General features: G+C 52.7%; 1 protein-coding gene and 1 long non-coding RNA gene across 21 annotated transcripts in view; one reads left to right on the forward strand and one right to left on the reverse strand.

Moving 5' to 3' along the window:
- Positions 1 to 21395, forward strand: part of Tnrc18 (trinucleotide repeat containing 18) — a 95885-nt gene that overhangs the window by 36071 nt on the left and 38419 nt on the right. For 6 of the 20 annotated variants that reach the window (XM_087578246.1, XM_087578248.1, XM_087578261.1 and 3 more), the window contains 10 exon segments: positions 6753 to 6849; positions 7118 to 7323; positions 7542 to 7688; positions 8177 to 8367; positions 9242 to 9671; positions 10933 to 11928; positions 17775 to 17950; positions 18461 to 18597; positions 18747 to 18875; positions 20501 to 20672. In XM_087578246.1, coding sequence (XP_087434372.1) covers positions 6753 to 6849; positions 7118 to 7323; positions 7542 to 7688; positions 8177 to 8367; positions 9242 to 9671; positions 10933 to 11928; positions 17775 to 17950; positions 18461 to 18597; positions 18747 to 18875; positions 20501 to 20672 — 2681 coding nt within the window. 20 annotated transcript variants of the gene reach the window in all.
- On the reverse strand, positions 6069 to 9033 carry LOC120095837 (uncharacterized). Its single transcript, XR_015634657.1, has 3 exons — positions 8846 to 9033; positions 7862 to 7987; positions 6069 to 6369 (listed from the first exon to the last, which is right to left on the reverse strand). It is a non-coding gene; the product is annotated as an uncharacterized LOC120095837 (long non-coding RNA).

The following is a 21395-nucleotide window of genomic DNA, read 5'->3' on the forward strand; positions in this document are numbered from 1 at the left end:
ATGATTATTATCTGCTGTACGTGCACACACGTGTGTGTGGGCGTGCCCATGAGTGTATGGACATGTGTTTGCCCTTGAACACAGGGAGGTCAGAGGTCAACCTCCTAAAGTTGATTCTTTCCTCCTACTTAGGTTCAAGGATCAAATTCAGGTCATCAGGCTTGTGTGGCAAGCAGTCTTATCCATTGGGTTATTTCAATCAGCCTTTTTTTTTTCCCTCTCATTTTCCTGTGTCTGTCTGTCTGTCTGTCTGTCTGTCTGGTGTGTTTGTCTATCATGTGAGTGTGTGTGTGTGTGTGTGTGTGTCTGTCTGTCTGTCTGTGTGTGCGTTCCTGTGATTAGGTGGCATTTGGGTGCCATGTGCCTGTTTTAAGGTCAGAGGACAATCTTGGGTGTCAGTCCTGGCTGGCTTCCTTGTTTAAGGCAGGGCTTCTTGTTTGTTACCATGTACAGCAGGCTGCCTGGGAAGGCTGAGTGAAGGCCAGGAAAAGGTCGTGTCCAGCTGGCCCTTGCTTGTGCGACATCTCAAGGCAGGCATTGTTCCATGTCCCTGGCCTCCTAGACCACAGTCCAGGGCCACCTACGAAGGAAGGACGCTCCCTTACTGTGGTTTCCAGACTAGACACCCATAGACGCACCAGAGCCTTGTCCACATATATCTCTTTCCATCTCCCGGGTTCCTCCCTGCCCTGCCTGCCTTCTGCTGCCTTCTGGGCTCCATGGTCTTTGCAAGAGGCTTTCTGCCTCCTCTCTCCGGGAATCATTTAAGTCCTATTTCCCAGATAACCTAGCAAGGCCAGGTGTCCTGTCTCACTCTGACCCATTTGTAATGTCAGAGCATGCTTCCGGGACGCACCCTGCCCCGGGGGTGGAGTACCCTGCCTAGGTCTGTCTCCTAACACTGGTTATTTCTGGAGATGGGGGATTCATTACATAGCGCTGATGAGGAAGGAACTCACTATGCAGACCCGGTTAGGCTTGAATTCAGAGACCCTCCCATCTCTGTGGATGTTAAAGGCCTGTGCTGCCACACCCTGCTGTGTCTCTCTTTAAGTCACCCAAAGCTCCAGCTGGCCTGTGCTTGTTTTCCTGAACTCCCCATTCCCGTGTTGACTGTGCCTGGATGTCCCCATGAGAGCTACAGCATCTGGGACTTTGGACTTTGAATCAGGATGTGCTCCTTCCTTATCTGCCCTGCCTTTGAATTCTCCCAGCACGAAGATCTGAGTGACTGGTGTCTAGTGGGTGTTTGTTGACTGACTGAACGATCCTCTTGCTTTGGGCAGGGATACCTAGCCAAGGAAGTTGGTCCTCTAAGGATGGGGGTTAGCAGCAGCACCTGATTATTCTGGGATGGAATGACAGGGGACAAGTCTTCTAGTCGGAATAGGGTTCTGTGACATGGTAGGGTATTCATTCCTCTTGTGTTTAGGGTGGTTCATGATTTAGTGTTTAAAATACCTGTGCCCACAAGGGTCATAAGTACACATGTAAAGAAAAGAGGATGTGGTTGGAGTTTAGGCTGAGAGGTCGTTTGCTGTTATCTGATGCTTTTTTTTTCACTGTTGGGAATGAAAACCATCGTCTCATGTGTACTACCTACTGGCTGTAATTTCTCCAATAACCAGCCCCTCACTGGGGGATTCTAGGCAGGGGCTCTACCACTGAGTCACGCCCTAGCCCCTCACTGGGGGATTCTAGGCAGGGGCTCATCCACTGAGCCACACCCCAGCCCTCACTGGGGGATTCTAGGCAGGGGCTCATCCACTGAGCCACGCCCCCAGCCCCTCATTGGGGGATTCTAGGCAGGTGCTCTACCACTGAGCCACGCCCCCAGCCCTTCACTGGGGGATTCTAGGCAGGTGCTCTACCACTGAGCCACGCCCCCAGCCCTTCACTGGGGGATTCTAGGCAGGGGCTTTACCACGGACATCTCTTTTATGATCCCTTTCTTGCTTACTCCTTTTGGCTTCTTGTGGCCTCCTCTGCTCTTTTGCAGGTTCTTCGCTCAGGCACTCACGGGCGTCTCTTTCCTGTTTGTTCATTGAGTTTCTCTGTCCGGCGTTGTGTAGAAAGGAGATGGCCAAGGGGCTATGGGTGGCCTGCTTGGAACCTGAGCAGGCACGCATTGTGTTCGCTCTGGTGCTGGTAGTCGGGTGGTGAACCAGCCACACCACAAGCGGTCATGCAGCGTAGTGAGGGAGGTAACTGAGGAAGGTGATGGAGGAGAGGTGGTGAGGGCAGGTCCTTCCTTCCTGGAGGAGGTGACGACAGAAGTTGTGTTGAATGGTCCAGTGGAAGGGCATTGTGTGCTGAGGGAACAGAGTGTACAGGTCCCCGGGGAAGAGATACATGTGACTTGCATGAAGAGATTGGACGGGACGTCTGGACCCCATGGTGTGAGCCCAGAACAGGATCTTGGCTCTTCACGGTGACTGTGAGCAGAGCCTGGAGACCGTAGGGAGCTACAGAGCAATGTGGTTGGAGGTAGAGCCCCTCGGAGCGTGGGGTCAGGTGCCACAGCCATGTCAGATTCCCTTGGGAGGCAGCCAGTTTGCAGAGAGTGACCTGGAGCTCTGCCTTGCAGCCCTGGGCAGGAAAGCTGCTCTGAGTTGTTGGTGTCTAGTGGCAGGTGACGCTTGGGACAGGAAGTAACCCAGGGCAATTTAGTCAGGGTGTATAGAGGACTAGTGGCCCCAAGCCTAGTCTACCCTCCAGGCACCTCCCCTTTCTGGGGCCCCAGCAGCAAGCGCCGTGCCCACAGCTGGTCTCAGACACAGAGACTGGCGGCACGTGCCCTTCCCATATGGCTGAGCCCTTGGGAGTGTGTGAGCCTGGTTGACGTGGCGTCTCCCCTGGGACAAGGAGGCATGAGCTCAGGCTCTGATTTCTAGACACAGCTGTGGAACTCTGGGTGGCTCTCTGCGCCTGTGCGCCCTGCCTCAAACCTGCTGTTTCCTTCTGGACTGCAGTTTCCCCTTGGTTCCTTGTAGTGCTACCATTTTGTGTGTGTGTGTGTGTGTGTGTGTGTGTGTGTGTGTCTGTCTGTCTGTCTGTCTGTCTGTCTGTCTGTCTGTGTCCAGAGAGGTGTGTGCCTATGTGTGTGTCTGTGTGTGTGTGTGTGTGTGTGTCTGTGTGTGTGTGTGTCTGTGTGTGTCCAGAGGGTTGTGTGTGTGTGTGTGTGTGTGTGTCTGTGTGTGTCCAGAGGGTTGTGTGTGTGTGTGTGTGTGTGTGTCCAAAGGCCAGAGGTGTCTCCCTTAGTTTCTTGTACCATTTTTTTTCTTTTTTCTTTTTTTATCAGAGCTGGGGGCCTTGCGCTTGCTAGGCAAGCGCTCTACCACTGAGCTAAATCCCCAACCCTCTTGTACCATTTTTAAGTTTTCTTTTCTTTCTTCGAGACAAGGTTTTTCTGTACCCTTGGCTATCCTGAAACAAGCTCTGTAGACCAGGCTGGCCTTGAAATCATAAGAGATCCACCTGTTCCTTCCTCTCAAGGGCTAGGCCTAAAGGGGTCCACTACTAGTGTCTGGCTTGTGCTTTTTTAAAATACAGGTTATAGAGATTCAAACTCAGGACTCACGGTAACCACTTCACCAATCCAGCTGTCATCCCAGCTTCTTGTTGGAACCTGCCTCTCTAGCTGTTACTATGCTCAAGGGGCGTGTGTGTGTGTGTGTGTGTGTGTGTGTGTGTGTGTGTGTGCGCGCGCGCGCACACTGCTAGTTACTTCTCTGGTTGCTCTGATGGAATATCCAACAAAAACATTTATTAAAGGAAGGAAGGAAGGAGGAGTTTATTTTGGCTCCTGATTGAGTATGCAGGCTATCACAGTGGGGAGGTTGTAGCCGTGGGAGCCTGAGGCTCAGTCACGGTGCATCTGAGGTCTGGAAGCAGACAGAGTTGGCTGCTGGGGCTCAGAGTGCTTTCTCCTTTAAAAATGTATTTACTGATTTATGCACATGAATCTGTGTCCGTGTGTGTGTGTGTGTGTGTGTGTGTGTGTGTGTGTGTGTGTGTGTAGACCAGAAGAGCGTGTTGGATGTCTCCTTCTAGCCCTCACCAGTGTCTTTTAAGCAGGATCTCTCTCCAAAGCTGGAGTTCAAGTCTAGGCTCAGCTGGCAGACAGGCCTCCCCAGCTGTCTTCCTGTCTCCAGTCCCTTGGAGCTGTAGTTACAGGTGTGTGCCAGACGTCTGGCTGCTTACGTGGGTGTTGGGAACCTAAACTCTAGTCCTTATAACGATGAAACAGGTTCTCTTAACTGCCGAGCTATCTGTGCAGCCACTTTCTTCTCTTTAAAAAAAAATCTTTTTGCATCCATCTGTCTGTCTGTCCGTCTATCTATCTTGTGTGTAGGCATGCACATGTCAAGGTCAGAGGACAGTTTCCAGGGATCTCTTCTCTTCGTCCACCACCTAGGTCCCAGGGATTGAACTTAGACTGCCAGGCATGCTTACAAGAGCCTCTCTCTACTCCCTGAGCCTTCCCCAGCCATGCTGCTTCTTACTCAGCCAGTGACCCAGGAGTAGTTTTGCCCACCTTCAGGAGTGTGTCTTCCTAACTCTCGTGAAACCTCTGTGGAGACCCCTCATAGATAGGCCCAGAGCTTTGCCTGCTAGGTGATTATAGATCCTGTTAGGCTGACAGTATTAACCATCGCAGGAGGAACCAGGAGGAGACCTCCAGGCCTCAGAGGCAAGGGTGTCCTGGCTGGGCCTCCTCCCCTGTCCCCAGCTGCAGGAGGCATTTGCTCCTTACTTCCTGCCCCCCCCCCCCATCTGTCCAGTCACTCGGTATCTGTGTAAGCTTGACTATGGACTTGTCTATGGACTGTGGCTCCTGGGGGGGAAAAGGACCCTTCAGGGACCAGGGCCACTTCCTTCCCTGATCTGCCTCTGTCCACTCTCACCACTTAAAATTGGTCAGGGTCTTCCTGTGTTGGGCCTGTTTTTTAGATGCTCTCTAGGTAACTCTGAGCTTTACTTCAGGAAGACTTCCTGGCCCTTACCCTATCTGCCTTTAGGGACTGGCCCTGTTCCATAGGAGACTGCTTGGCTGTCTCTCTAGCACATTTGGTTCTGGGCTGCCTGGGCTCATGTGGCTGTGCTCTTGCTCTCTCTCTCTCTCTCTCTCTCTCTCTCTCTCTCTCTCTCTCTCTGAGCTCCCATTCTCTGCTTCCATGGACACACTCTCTCCTAGCTCTTCTGTGGCGTCGCCATCTTCCCCAGGAGACCAGAAGGGTCTGCGGACTCTGAGTTCGTCTTGGGCAGGGACAGTGCTCTTCAGGACTCTGAGGTTTTCGTGGTTCAGGGAGATGATAGATGGTACGGGAGTTCAGTTGCTGCATTTCAGGTCGACCTTGCCCTGAGAGGATCCTGAACATGGCCTACTGTAGACCCTGTCAAGGGTACCCAGGCAGGTCCTCCGTGGGACCCCCAAGCCATCTGTGTTGGCGGTCTTGTTACCTGAGACATTGCTGGACCAGGCTAATCAGATTATTTATTTACTGAGACAGAGGCTCATGTAGCCCAAATTGGCTTTAATTTGCCATGTAGCCAAGGATAACCTTGACATTATAATCCTCTTGCGTGTGTGTCTACCTACCTAGCACCCGCTATGGGGGGATGGGACATAGGGCTGCTAGGTAAGCAGTTCTCCAGCTGAGCTACATTCCCAACCTCTTCTCTTCTATACCATTTGTTGTGTGTGTGTGTGCGCGCACGTGTGCGTGCGTGTGTGAGTGCATACATGCGTGTGTGTATGTGTGTGTGTGTGTGTGTGTGTATGTGTGTATGTGTATACATACACAGACATGCTACCCTATGTGTTGTCAAGGTCAGAAGACAACCGGTAAGAGTTGGTTCCCTTCCTTCTGCTATGTGAGTTCCAGGAATCGAACTCAGGTCATCAGGCTAGGCAGCAAGCACCTTTACTTGCTGAGCCTTCCTGTCCGTTTTAATTTTTAAGTACATTTCTTTGGTCTGCAGAGATGGCTTAGTGGCTCATAGGACTTCTTGTGGAGTAGGACCCAACGTCCCCCTCTGGACTGCTAGCACATCATACAGACACGAGTGTAGCACGTATATACACATAGTCATGATAACGCTTGTAAGCATAAAATAAATAATAAATGGAAATGACATTAGTTTTGTGTGTTCCTGTATACATATAGGCATGGGCACGGTACTGTGCACATGTAGAAGTCAGAGGACAGCTTGGCATGAGTCCAGGTCTCTCCCCTGTGAGTTTAGGGAATTAAACTTGAACTCCGTCTTCAGGCTTGGTAGGAAGTACCTTGGTCCACAGAGCTTCTTCTCTGCTCCACTCTCCCTTCTTTTGCTGGGGTTGAAGGCATGCATGCACTCCCGTGCCTGTTTGACAGATTTTTTTTTTCTTTTTTCTTTTTTTCAGAGCTGGGGACCGAACCCAGGGCCTTGTGCTTGCTAGGCAAGCGCTCTACCACTGAGCTAAATCCCCAACCCCTGTTTGACAGATTTTTATTCTGTTGAGCCTTCTGTCTGCTCGTGTGGTCTTTCACCACAGGTGACTGACAGGCAGGCTCCCAGGGTGGGAGGGATAAATAGGAAGTTTATGGGCCAAGGACCCCTCAGTGAGGTTCAGTAGGTCCTGAGGGACTGTGTTGCTGGGGTTGCTGGAAGGTTCCATTAGGGTATATGCGGGGAGGGTTGTGAGAGATATAATGGGAGTCTGGACAACTGTCGGCTGGGGACTCACTGCCACCTTTGGCCCCCAGGGCATGGACGGACTGAGGATGACTGTGATCGAGCCAGGCACCGGGAGGATCGGCTGCTAGGGACACGGCTGGACCGGGACCAGGAGAAGTTGCTCCGGTGAGGGGTTAGGGGACCTGAGAGTTGGGGCTACGGGCTTCTGGAGTAAGGGGGTGTTGAGGTGACCTCTGAGCTCCACCATGGTCAATGAGAGCTTGGGCTTGTCTGTCCATGTGACTCAAGGCCCCTCCATGGGCCCATGGTGGAGGGCCATAGAATCCCCCAGCTCACTCCTAAGTGCCTGTCAGCTCTCTGGGCTATGGCTCTCTTTCCCCTGTCCCCATTCTTGGGCTACCAGCTGTTCCCATGCCTCTGTTTCCCTTTGCAGAGAAAGTAAGGAGCTGGCCGATCTGGCCCGTCTACACCCTACCAGCTGTGCTCCTAATGGTCTGAACCCCAACCTCATGGTGACTGGTGGCCCGACGCTGGCAGGCTCAGGACGCTGGTCTGCTGACCCTGCGGCTCACTTAGCCACACACCCCTGGCTGCCTCGGTCCGGTAGCACTTCCATGTGGCTTGCCGGCCACCCTTACGGTGAGTGCAGCTTTATGGGGTTTCTTTCTTTGAGGGAAGGCCGGACTGAGTTAGTCTTCCTCTGGCTCCCAGGAAGGTGGGAGTGACACACCTGTCCCCAGTCTGCGGGCTGAACTCTCCAAGTTCCCTTTGGGATTTTCAGTGGACATCGGGGACTATGGTACTGTCAGTGAGCCAGGAACCTGATGTTGATGCAAGCTTGATTTTTCTCCCCCTAGGCCTGGGACCCCCGTCTCTGCACCAAGGCATGGCCCCTGCATTCCCACCTGGTTTAGGGGGTTCCTTACCATCAGCTTACCAGTTCGTCAGGGACCCCCAGTCTGGCCAGCTGGTGGTTATCCCTAGTGATCACCTGCCTCATTTTGGTAAGTGACCCCCCCTGCCCCCGACTCACAGCCAGGGACTTCCCTGGCCACCCATGGGGGTGGAATAGCTCTGTATATGGGGTGGGGACAAGAGGGTCCAGGAAAGCCTGAACCTGTTATGTCCAGAGAGCAGATCTTGGGAATTCTAAGAGAAAGAATTCAGTTAGGGTCACCTGTATGGACTGGGTGTCTTTGTCCTTTCTGGGACCCACTCTGCAGACTACGGAGTGTAGTTCCCATGGTGGCTTTGGTACCATCCTGCAGGCAGGCATGTTGCAACTGTGACCTTTGAGGACATTCTGTATGGGGATTTGGGCACATATAGGTAGGGTGAGGGCTGATATTCCAGGCTGGGGAAAGCCAGCGGGGGACCTGTTGTGTCTGCATTGGACCTCAGCATCTCCCTCTGGAAATGGGGTGGGAGCCCACACAGTCACACAGTAGCCGGGGCTGTGGGTGTAGCCTCCCCTCATTGTCTGTCTCCGCAGCTGAGCTGATGGAGCGTGCGACAGTACCTCCCCTCTGGCCAGCCCTGTACCCGCCGGGCCGCAGCCCCCTGCACCACGCCCAGCAGCTGCAGCTCTTCTCTCAGCAGCACTTTTTACGGCAGCAAGAGCTGCTGTACCTGCAACAGCAGGCAGCCCAGGCCCTGGAGCTGCAGCGCAGTGCACAGCTGGTGGTGAGTCCTGGCCCCCTGGTGGGAGATGGTAGCAGTCAGGGGGGGGCTCCCTGTAGGAGGAAGCATCTGAATAGAGACCCTTGGTGTCATGGACAGCTCCCAGTGTAGATAGTACCCCAGTGAGCAGTGGAAAAAACAACAACAACAACAAGATAAGTGACCTCTGGATTGGGGATGTTTGTACTGGGAACACCCGAGGGATCCCAGAGCGTCCTCTGTCTTTGGACAGTTACCTCTTTGGTCTAGAAGGTTCTGCTTCCGGGAAGTAGGGGTACTAGTGGTAGTCAGTTACTTAGTTCTTAGGTACAGGGGGCCACGAGAGTGGCAAGTGTGTGGAGTCATCCTGTGTTTTGGGTACTGGCTGCTGGGGGCCCTGTAAAGTACTGGTTGTTGTAAAGCTAGGTTTCTCGTTTTGCTGTCAGACGCCTCAGTGAGTTCCTGCTCCCCACTGAGGGGCTTGGATAACGCAGTTTCCTACCATGCAGGTGCCAAGCCCTCGCTTGCAAGCACAGCGCATGGTGCCAGGACATGGGCTCTCCCATTATGGTTAACGGCTCTTGCTCCAACTGTGAGGGTCCCAGCCGGGCCTGATGGAAGTCTCTGCTTGCCAAAGAGTTTTAGGCCATGGTCCCTCCTCGTAACACCCAGGACTCAGTGCCCTGCCCCCAGCCGCTCTCTGGGTTCTGTAGAATGCCACGTTTATTACATGTGCGCCATGGTAGAATGTCTGTGGTGGATTGATTACCTTGGGACGGGAAGGGCTGGGTGGCCTGGACCTTGGATCTTGCCTGGTATTTTCTGGAGTGGGAAACTCCAGGAACTGGGCAGGCGATGTTCCTGTCATGCCGACCCTACCCCTCCTCTGCTTCCTTAGCAGGAACGGTTGAAAGCACAAGAGCATCGGACCGAGATGGAGGAGAAGATAACTAAGAGGGGCCTGGAGACCACAGGCAAGGCCGGCCTGAGTGCTACAGGCCCTGGGCTACTGCCCCAAAAGTCTGCCGGTCTGGCTACCGGCCCGACAGGCACCCACGGCAAGGCCATGAGCCCACCCCCATCTCCCCGAGCCTCCCCCGTGACCTCTCTGAAGGCCAAGGTCATCCAGAAGGTGGAGGATGTGTCTAAGCCTCCAGCCTACACCTACCCCGCCACACCTAGCTCGCACCCCAGCAGCCCGCCACCTGCCTCCCCACCTCCTACCCCTGGACTCACCCGCAAGGAAGAGGCTCCTGAGAACGTGGTGGAGAAGAAGGATCTGGAGTTGGAGAAGGAGGCACCCAGCCCGTTCCAGGCTCTGTTCACAGGTGGGAGTGTAGAACAAGGGCGCCTTGGCGTGGGACACTGGATTTCCCAAGTGTTCATTGGTGGCCTGGTTTACTTGCTTAGCTTGTCTGTTCATGTACTCATCCATCCATCCATCCATCCATCCATCCACTGGCTCATTTACTCACTCACTTGCTGAAATGAATGCATTTGAGATTTCTTCCCAGTCCCTTGTAAGTGGCGTGTAGGGGTCATAAGCCTGATAGTATCCCTGCAGGGGGATGCCCAGACCTGCAAACTCCGTATGTAGTCACTCTGGGAGCAGTCAGCGGTTCCCATCCGGGCAGCCTCTTTGACACCCACACATGCTGTCCCGGAGCCAGGTAGTTATCAGGTGCTTTTTTTTTTTTTTTTTGGTTCTTTTTTTCGGAGCTGGGGACCGAACCCAGGGCCTTGCGCTTCCTAGGTAAGCGCTCTACCACTGAGCTAAATCCCCAGCCCCTATCAGGTGCTTTTGAGGCTGAGGTATGTGTCCTTGTTTCTGGGGACAAGGAAGATTACGAGGCTGCATTTGGGAGGATTTGGGTTCTGATTCAGAATGGTGTATCAGTGCTCCGTTCGTCTGCGCAGGGACCCGCCCCCTCCCCACCAGCCATTTGCTGTAATGCCTTACGTAAGGTTAAACTCTCACCCGGCCTGGAGCATGCGCTGACACGATGTTGTGCTTCGTTAGGCTCCTAGTGGGCACTGCCCAGGTCTGTGTCAGGCCTGAGGCTGCTGCAGTCCTTCCAGTCACCCCTGCCATTTAGGGTAAAACTATTCCTATGAAGAACTTTTGCCCTGTTGTGTTTTGAGACGGTGCCTCCCTATGTAGCTTGGGCTGGCCTTGAACTCACAGAGATCTGCCTCTCAAGTGCTGGGATTTAAAGGCATGAGCTACCATGCTCAACTACTATAAGAGTTTTAGAAACTTGCCCTATTAGCATGAGATGCAGCCTGGGCTGAATGACAGATCTCCATAGACCTGGCTTCAGCATTTGCTTCTGGTCCAGTCTTGATTGATCTTTGTGAGGACAAGATGGCGGCTGCTGACTTTGCTCTCCAAGGCTCAGACTTGTAGAAGGGTCCTGGGTTATTTCAGAGGGCAGTGGAGGTAGGGCAGGGGACCAGCAAGTGCTCCCCACCCTGCAAGCTGGTTGAGCAGGGGACCGTTGGTTATAGGATATCTTTTCTGACTCAGGTTATGGGGATAGGTCAGAGCCTTGGGGAGCCCCCTTCACTGACTTCTTCCGTCCTTGACAGATATCCCCCCCAGGTATCCATTCCAAGCCCTGCCACCACACTATGGAAGACCCTACCCCTTCCTGCTACAGCCTACTGCAGCCGCTGATGCTGATGGCCTTGCCCCAGATGTGCCACTCCCGGCCGACGGGCCTGAGCGCCTGGCACTGTCTCCTGAAGACAAGCCCATCTGCCTGTCACCCTCTAAGATCCCAGAGCCACCTCGGGATAGCCAAGAGGAGGAGCGGCTAGCTGACCGGGAGGTGAAGGCTGAAATCGAGGATATCGAAGAGGGCCCCACAGAGCTCCCTCGCCTTGAGTCACCACTGGCCCTGCCCGTCCCAGAGACCATGGTGGCTGTGAGCCCTGCAGGTGGCTGTGGAGGTAGCCCTCTGGAGGCCCAGGCGTTGAGCACAGCAGGTCCGGGCTGCCGGGAGCCCTCGGAAGTGTCAGACTTCGCACAGGTTGCTGAACCGCAGATAGAACTACCGAGTAGGACAGAGCCCCACATGGCTGCCCTGGAGCTGGGGACACAGCTGACACCTGAGCCGCTGGTGGAGGCTAAGGAAGAACCGGTGGAGGTGCCCCTGGATGTGCCAATGGAGGAGCCCGTGGCAGAGACAGGGCCTGAGGACAGTCTGCCCCAGCCACCCCTGACTGAGCCTCCGCCCAGCCTCGAGCTCTCAGACTGTGATTTGCCTGTCCCAGAGGGCCAGTGTCTCAACCTGGAGGCCCAGGAGGCTGCACCTGCTCCTGCCAGTACCTATCTGGAAGAGACCCACCCCGAATCACTCCTGCCTGGCCTGGATGACCCACTGGCTGGCATGAATGCACTGGCAGCTGCAGCCGAGCTGCCCCAGGCCAGGCCTCTGCCCTCCCTAGGCACTGGAGTCCCAGGCGGGGAGAAGCTGGACACAGCCCCCAGCTTAGTCCTGGAACACAGCTTCCTGCAGGGCATCACCCTCCTGAGTGAGATAGCTGAACTGGAGCTGGACCGGAGGGGCCAGGAGGTTCCAGGTGAGCATCGGGCTGACCTTGGTGGGAGGGGGTGCATGCCTATCACGTCAGCATTCCTGAGCTGTGATTTGCCCAGGGTCAGAACCTGGAGGCCCAGGTCTGTATCTGGGGTTCTAGGTCAGCCTAGTCAGGGCCACCCAGGGCTTCAGAGTAGAGTGACAGATTTAATTTTTTTTTCTTTTTCTTTTTCTTTTTCTTTTTTTCGGAGCTGGGGACCGAACTCAGGGCCTTGCGCTTGCTAGGCAAGTGCTCTACCACTGAGCTAAATCCCCAACCCCCCATTTTTTTTTCTTAAAAACTTCCAAGATCCCCCAGAATATGTCTTATTCACATTTTTTTTTGTCTGTTTTGTTCTGTTTTTTTTTTTTTTTTTTTTTTTTTTTTTTTGCTTTTAATTATAAAACCAGGCTTGGTGGCATAGGTCTACCATCCAAGCTACATGGGAGGCTGAGGCAGGAGGATTATGAATTGAAGGCCATTTGGACTAGAGAAAATAAGGCCAGACTAGGCAACTAATTGAGACCCTGTTCTCACCATAAAAAGTAAAAAGAGGGTTGGGGGTGTGGCTCAGTGGTAGAGCCCCTGCCTAGAATCCCCCAGTGAGGGGCTGGGGTGTGGCTCACTGGTAGAGCCCCTGCCTAGAATTCCCCAGTGAGGGGCTGGGGTGTGGCTCAGTGGTAGAGCCCCTCCTAGAATCCCCCAGTGAGGGGCTGGGGGTGTGGCTCAGTGGTAGAGCCCCTGCCTAGAATCCCCCAGTGAGGGGCTGGGGTCTGGCTCAGTGGTAGAGCCCCTGCCTAGAATCTCCCATTGAGGGACTGGGGGCGTGGCTCAGTGCTTGCTTTGGCCAGTAACCATGGGTTCTATGTGCAATATTAAATGTCGATGGTAGGAGTGAGAAAGTGTGTATAACCAGAGGTGCCATTTTGATGGACTTAAGCCTCTAGTTCCACTTCCCCTGATGTGATGTGTGTTTATGAAAGTTTTGAGAGGGTGGGCAGGATGGGGGCAGTAAGAAGAGTAACACAGTGGGTAAAGCCACCTCCACTAAGCCTTGATGGTCTTGAGCCCTGGAACCTATGTAGTAACAGAGGAAAACTACTTCCCAAAAGTCGTCCTCTGAGTGCCACATGTGTGCTGTAGCATGTGTGCACGTGGGCATGGGAGTGCGCACGCACGCGCGCACACACACACACACACACACACACACACACATAAATAAATGGACTTGGTAGAGTGAGTGCTTGCTCGCTCAGCGTGCATGAAGCCCTGCGTGTTCTGTTCTTAGCATCACATGAACCAGGCATGGAGTCCCAATGCTTGAGAGCCGGAGTCACGGGCTGGAGGGATGCTCAGTGGTTAGAGCACTGGCTGCTCTTCCAGAGGTCCTGAGTTCAAATCCCAGCAACCCACATGGTGGCTCACAACCATCTGTAATGGGATCCGATGCATCTTCTGCTGTGTCTGAGGGCAGCTACAGTGTACTTATATTTAATAAATAAATCTTTTAAAAAGAGAGAGATGGAGTCAGGAAGATCCAAGCTTAAGATCATCTTTAGCTGTGTACCGAGTTTGAGGCCAGGTTGGGCTATGTTAGATCCTGCTTTACCCTCTGCAAACACCCACTCCCCGCCCAAGAAAAGGCAGAGAGAATTTATCTGCTCGTGGAACCTAGTTGAGCACTAATGACCTAATATTAGGTGCAGTCTGCGTACTGTCAATCATCTTGAGCTTTTTTTCTCCTGTGCATTTCCGGTTGGGTCTTCCTTTTTCCGCCTGTCTCCTGTTCTACTTTTCGCTGTTGACCTCATTTTTGTCAGGCTCACTCTTCTCACTGGGGCTTCCAGTAATTCCTCTCATGCTCAGCTGGGCTGAGTCTGTATCTTTCCCAGAAGTCCTAGTAAGGACTCTGAGCCAGGGGCCCACTGCAGTTCATGCTTTTTTTTGTAGTACAAAAAGTCCGGGGTGTTGGCACCAAGGGTAAAGCATTGGCGTATGTGTGAGGACCTTAGTTCAAATCCCTAGAACCCGTGTGAGGCCAGTTATGCTAGCATGCCTCTGAAATTCCTTTGTTGCTACAACAGAATTGAAGGCGGAAATGGGAGAATTCCGGGAGTTCGGTGGCCTTTGAGCCTGGTGGTATATACACAAGGACAAGAAATCTTTTCTCAAATAAGGAGGGAGACTGACACCTGACTTGGTATCTGTCTGCACCTCCAGGTGTGGAGATGGCGCCACTCACATATGAATGCACATATGTACACACGCATATGCACATGTATGCGCGTGTGTGTGCGTGCGCGCGCGCACACACACACACAAAGTCCTTTTGTTGGGAAGCAGGGTTTGCCTTCCTTCACCTCTGCACTGGACCCCTGTTGCTTTTTGAGGAACCTCTCCCAATTCTGCTAGAGAGTAACCCCTCCCAAATCAAAGGTCAGCCATGAGCAAAAGCTGGGCCCATCTCTCAGTCACCCCCAGTAGTGACATCACAAGCTGATGATCACGCGTGCTGGGATTTGCTCAACACTTTGCCGGTGACTGGGCTTCTCTGAGTAGTGATTGTCTTTCTTTTTTTTTTTTTTAAAGACAAATGAAACCCAGGCTGGCCTAGGAATTGGAAGAGCAATCCCCCTGCCTCATCCTCCTGAGTGCTGGGATTCTAAACGTGCTGTAGACCCATATAATCATTTTTCTCCTGTTTGTAGATGCCTGACCTTTGCCTGTTTTTAGACTTTGATTCCCTCCAGAAGGTACCTATATATTAAGTTAGGGCCTTAATAATCTCTGACACAGCCACCACCTCTGTAGAAACCGGGTACATAGGCTGCACCCCAATGGTCCTATGGGGTTGTTGGGGATGACGCACACCTGCGGTGCTGGCATTTGGCAGACTGAGGCAGGAGGCTCTTTTGTACTAAGATGACTGGGATTAGAATCCAGTTTGCTAAGTTAGGGGTCACAACCATAGCCATAAAGCCTGGCTTGGAATGTGTGACCTGGTGAGCTTTGGACCAACCAGGTGGGAGGTTTGGAAGGGAGAAGGGCCTGGCAAACCTCAGTCCCCCTCTGTAATTCGAATCTGCCATCGTCTGCCTCACTGGGGATGTTGAAATGATAGGGGTGGAGCAGAGCAGGCTAGCCCGCTTCATTCAGTCTGATGTGCTAGGACCCTGGTTGATTCACTGCTGCATGGAGTTCATTTATTTTACAAACAAAAACCTGGGCTGGAGAGATGGCTTAGCCCACACAATCCAACATACAAGAATAAAGCCCACCTGTTGGGTGGCCCGGGGCTGTAATCCCAGCTGTGAGAACCAGCCAAGCAAAAAGGTCTGAAGCTGTAACTCAGGGTAGTAGCATGTGTGCCTAGGACAGAGCCATGGCTCTATCGCTTGAATTGTATAATCCAGGTGTGGTGGGACAGCCTGTCACCCAGCACTCAGGAAGCAAGCAAGAGTGTCTGGGATTCGAAGGCAGACTCTTGTGTCCAGTCTAGCCTTGGCTACATGAGGCACTGTCTCAAAAACAAAAAAAGAAATGGAGCTGGAGAGCGACATCTTTAGGAGTGAGTCCAAGGCCAGCCTGGTCTACATAGTTCGTCCCAGGTCAGCAGAGTTACGTATCTCAAAACAAAACAGAATAAAAAGTCAATAATTATATAAATAAAGATTGAAATAAAGGGGTTGGGGATTTAGCTCAGTGGTAGAGCGCTTGCAGGCCCTGGGTTCGGTCCTCAGCTCCGAGAGAAAAAAAAACCCGGGCCACTGATTTTTTTTTTTTTTTTTTTTTTTTTCAATGAGCGAGGAGGTATTATTTGTCACCTCTGTTGGCAGCAGTAATTCTGGTCATAACCGGTTTAGGAAGACGCTGTTGCCATCTAGCGGGGAAAGTCAGGGAGGCTTCAGTGACACAGGACATTCCCCAGCAGAGGAGTCCACCCAGTGGCATTAGGGAGAGGGCCTCGAAGCCTGATTATTAAATGTTGAGATGCTCACCCTCTTGGCCTTCAGACACGGAGGTTTGCGTTTTGTTTTTTTGTTTTTTTTTCCTCAAGCATACTTGGATGGTAGCCAAAAACGGGTTAATGTTCAGATTGAAAAAGAAATATCAGTTTGGAGACAGCATCTCCGAGACGGCTCAGTGAGCGAGGTGCCTGCTGCAAGCCTAAAGATCTACGTTCGATTCTCCATAACTCAGGATGGAAGTAGAGAACCAATTCCTGAAAGTTGTCCTTTGACCCCCGACCTTTGACCCCCGACCTTTGACCCCCGAGTGCACACTGTTGTGTGTCTAGCACGTTTTTCTTTCTGTTTTTCTTCCATACGCGTACACGGGCACACTCGCGTGCACACACGCTTGCACATACACATGTTCACACGTGCATGCGAACACACACAGGCGGCAAGTAAAATAAAAGTAAAATGTAAAGTAGTCGGGCTCGGTGGTACAAGCCTCTGATTCTAGCACTTGGGAGGCTGAGGCAAGAGGCTCTTGAGTTTGAGGCAGCCGGAGCAGAAGCCAGACATGATGTCATGGAGGTCAGACAGCCCCAAATTCCTTATGTAACAAAGGATGACCTTGAACTCCTGATCCCCCTGCCTTCTGGGTACTGGGATTACTATCGAGGACCAGTATGCCTTTTTATATGGTGCCAGGGACTGAGCCTCTGGCTTGGTGCTTGCTAGCAAGCACATTATCGGCTGGGCCAGCATCCCCAGCCTTACACTGTATTTTAATATTTATACGGGAGGCTGAGTGTGATAGGAATCTTGGAACATGAGAGAACATTCCTGAACTACAGCACACACTGCATCATATCCTCCCCCAGAGGAGACCAAGTGTTGGGGCATTACACCTTTTTCCTTGATTTTGTGCTTTGTTTTTGTGGGTGTGCGTGTGCATGCACATGCGTGTTCGTGTTATGTGCATATGCCACAGCACGTGTGTGAAGGTCTGAAAACAACATCTGGGGTCTGTTTTCCTATGGCACCCTTTTTGCCACAGGCTATGCCAGGTAGCTGGTTCTCAGGGGTTCTAGAAAATTTCCTCTGCCTGATTATGTGTTACTGTGCCGGGCTTTACCCGTGTACTGGGCATTTAAGCACAGTAAGCCTTTTCCTCATCCAGCTACTTTTCTAGTCGAGTTCGTACTTTTTATTTCTCTCTCTTTTCCTTCTTCCTTCTCTTCTTCCTCCCTCCTCTCCTCCTCTCAGGGTTTCTCTGTGTAGCCCTGGCTGTTCTGGAACTCTCTTTATAGACCAGGCTCAATATACTCCCCCCCCCCCACACACACACAGGGTTGGATCCCTCAGGAGCTGGAGTTACAGTTGGCTGGAAGATGCCTGACTGAGGGATAGGAATTAAACCCAGATCCTCTGAAGAGCAGTGCACTCCCTTACCTACTGAGCTGTCTTCAGCCATTTAAGCTCTCCCCCAACCCCTGCCCCCCAGGATTTGTTTGGAGAGAGGGTCTCTATGTAGCCTGAACCTGGTCCTCCTGCCTAACTCTTCTGGATGCTGGGGTGACAGGTATGAACCACACCCAGTTCCCTGGACCTGTTTCCTGATGTGGGACACAATATATTCACTAAGGAGAAATCAAGTAGACACGTGGGGATAGCCATTGTCCTGGGAAGGAACCTCTGCCAGTGTTTGGTTACTCCAAGACGTTCCTGGCCTTTCACACACAGTGTAGTAGATCCCAATGCTGTGTGGCCCAGAGCCAGGCTAAACTGTAGTATCTGGGAGTTTGGTCTGGCCTCTTGATGGCTGGCTGAGTGGGTGCAGCCATCTTGCCCGTGGTCCAGGTCCCAGCACTGACTCACTGGGTTCTCTCCCTTCCCCAGGTCCAGAGCCAAACCTGGTGGTGAGACCCTCCCTGGAAAGCCTGCTGGCGGCCAGCAGCCACATGCTGAAGGAGGTGCTGGAGAGCCCCTTGTCAGACTCCCTCAAGAACCTGAGGCTTCCACGAGAACTGAACTCTAACAAGAAGTACAGCTGGATGCAGAAGAAAGAGGAGCGGGTGAGCCCTTGTCCTCCCTTCCTCCTGGAGGCCTGAGGGGCAGAAGCCTGGCAGTGTGCAGGCCGGTGGGTGGGATCCAGCCATCCAGCCACCTTCACCTTTTGGCTATGTGGCCCACAGTGGGTCATCTCCCCTTTCTTGGCATACTGTACCATCCCTCATACTGGGTCAGGGATGTCCCTTGGGGACAGTGTGATGAATTAGCATGAAAGCACACTGGCAATGAGGCCTGGGGCTACTCTTTGCTGCCTGCGTGGTCTCAGTAGCTCGAAGCAGACTGTGGGGGCCTGTGTGTGTAAATAACACACTTGTCATCTTAAGCGTTGGAACCACCTGCCTGGGCAGTGTCTACTTTTAGGAAGTGTGGGTGCACACTGAGTTTGAGGCCAGCCTGGGCTACATGAGACATTGTCTCTAAAACAAACCAACGAAAATAGGGGACAGCAATGGGGACAGCAAGGGGCCAGACATCAGCCTCCTTATTTGTCTCTCTCCTGTTACCCCCTGTAGATGTTTGCTATGAAGTCTTCCTTGGAGGACATGGATGCGCTGGAGCTGGACTTCCGGATGAGACTGGCAGAGGTCCAGCGACGGTACAAAGAGAAACAGCGGGAACTGGTCAAGCTCCAGAGACGCCGGGACTCGGGGTGAGTCTCTCCCCAGTTTTCGCCCCATCCTGGATAGCTGGTCGGTAGGTTGACTTTGGTAGTGGTTAGGTGTGTGCGTGGACCCAAGTGCCCCACTCCGCTTCCCGCCCACCCCAGGTTCCTAGCCGAGCCTGTGAATTCTTTTTAAGGGACAGGCACGAGGATGCCCATAGAAGCCTGACACGCAGAGGCCCTGGCAGGCCGAGGAAACGGACCCACACCCCGAGCGCCCTGTCGCCCCCCTGCAAGAGAGGGAAGAGCCACAGCGGTAGCGGAAAGTAAGGCTGGCCCCTCGGTGGGTCGGGAACTGACTGGTACCCAGCTCGGAGGGGAGGAGCAGGGCCCCCCTCGACGGCGCCCCACGCCGGGCGCCAGGGGACCTGGTAGTGCCTGGCGTTCTGGTCCCTGAACGGCAGCTCCCAGGGAGCCCGGAGTGCTGTCCAGTCCCAGGAGGGTGAGCGAAGAGAATGGAGAGACCCTCAGAGGCTTAACTCTAACCTGAACACTTGGTCCCGCCTTCTGCCCTACCCACTTCCTCACCATTGGGGTCAGACTCCTGCTTCTTTCTGTGGCTCCTCCCTACCGGAAGTACCAATTCAACTCCATCCTTCTAGGGCAGGCGGGATCCCACAGGAGACCAGGGCTGTGCTGCAGCCATTTCAGAGGGGTCCTTCTGAGGTTGTCTTGATTGCTGACTGGGATGAGGGCTCTTTCTCTCTAGGGCAAGGCGTCTGTCCAGATGGGCTCAGCCTCCCTGCATACCCGCAAGCAGCCCTGATGAGGAAAGGGGTTGATACATGGGGTGCTTGTTTCCCGCGCTTGGAAACAAAAAGTTGTCTTGGAGTGACCATAGGCAAGGCAATAGAATGGTCATGGTCTTGTCCTGAGAAAATGGCCCCATCTTGTAGTTAACCTTGGTGCTCCTGACTGGCAGAAGAACAAGAGGTGAACACATATGTCACCAGCTACAGGAGACGGTGAACGAGAGATGATGGGAAATAGATAAAACAACCGGGGCCACCATCAATGCAGGCCCAGTAACCTCAAGTGTTACCATTCCACTAAACTTACAGCTAGAGTCCTGGCTCCACCCCTCCTTGTGACCTTAGGCCCAGTGTTAGCTTTTCTGAGCCTCTGATCTCAGTTTCCTCTTGTATTAAAAAAAAAAAACAAAAAACAAAAAAACTGGGGTTGGGGATTTAGCTCAGTGGTAGAGCGCTTGCCTAGCAAGCGCAAGGCCCTGGGTTCGGTCCCCAGCTCCGAAAAAAAGAAAAAAGAAAAAAAAAAAAAAACAAAAACTAAAACCCTAAAAAACAAATAACCCAAGAATGCTCTGGGGATAGTAATTGCCTAGCGTGCACAAAGCCCTGGGTTCTACCTCCATGCACAAGATGGGGTGGCCCAGACCTGTCACCCCAACATTTTGGAATCAAGAGGCAGATTCACAAATTGAGACAAACTTGTATATGTGTCCCTGTTCTCCAGAAAGAGGGACCCAGGGTAGCCACCCCCACCCATCTCACCCCCACCCCTGGTCCTACGGCTCTCAGTGTAATAATCTCTCCTGCCTGGTAGATTTCCTTAGGACTTTCTGACCTTTGCTCTTGGTGCGATTTTGGTAAAGATATGTCTTACTTGTTCAAGTGTGTGTGTGTGTGTGTGTGTGTGTGTGACCACATCAGAGAGACTCTGGTGGAGGATGTTGAGGTGAAGATTTTTTTCTTTTCCCCTTCTCTCGCTAGCATTAATCTGTCTCCCCACACTGATTATTCTGGTGTCCACCACTGTTTCTTCTTTCTCCATGGAGAGCCCAACCCTTCAGGGCCACACGGGTGCAGAGCCCCTCCCCCCTTGCCTGTGGCCTGGCTGAGGTGCTGACCCCCACGGTGTGTTTGGCTTTCAGGCTGAGCAGCAAGTCCTTGCTGACATCAGATGACTATGATCTGGGAGCGGGGATAAGGAAGAGACACAAGGGGCCTGAGGAGGAGCAAGAGGCCCTCGTCAGCATGGGGAAAGCTCGAAGCAGGAACCAGAGCTGGGACGATCATGAATCCTCATCTGATTTTATGAGTCAGGTCAGTAAACAGCTCAGTCTTGCAGACTTACTGGAGACAAAGGTCTCAACTTGGAGGACTGTATAGGTAATACCTGAGAAACAACTTTCTCCATGGGGGTCTCTTGATCCCTACTTCTGTAAAGAAACGGTCAGAGTTAGCTTCCTCACTGCCAGGAGAAAAGGAAGGCCCAAGGGAGATCAAGGACCTGGCAAAGGAACAGGAGGCGTAGGTAGGGCTAAAAGCCACATTGGTTTGTGTGCAGTCTTCTGCTTCAGCAAGCGGGAGGTTAGATCGCACGTGCACAGCCGAATAGCGGTGACTCTGTTTAGTGGCATAATTGTTTAATGAGCACCTTGCTGTTGTGATTCCGTGGGACTTCTCCAGGGGTAATTTCTCATTTCTGCAGAGCCCTGAGACCATGTGCTTGCAGACCCTGTTTCTGAATGCTAATGTTCTACCTCATGAAGCCTTGTGGGAAGAGGGTTTTTTGATTGATTTTTGTCATCAGAGGGGAAATGTCACGCAAAATGGCTGGATGGGGGAGGTAGTTGGTTTGGGGACTGTGGAGAGGGCTCGGTGGGTAAACCATTTAATGTGCAAGTATAATAAGTGGAGTTATTGTAACCACCGGTGGGCATGGTGGTTGATCTCTAACTCCTAATCTTAGGAGGATGGCTGTTGAGACCAGACAGAATGTCTAGCTCTGGGTATTGTCCTAGCTTGAATGAGAAACCCTGCCTC

The sequence above is a fragment of the Rattus norvegicus genome, chromosome 12 (assembly GCF_021556685.1).
Source record: "Rattus norvegicus strain SHRSP/BbbUtx chromosome 12, alternate assembly SHRSP_T2T, whole genome shotgun sequence".
Lineage (NCBI taxonomy): Eukaryota > Metazoa > Chordata > Mammalia > Rodentia > Muridae > Rattus > Rattus norvegicus.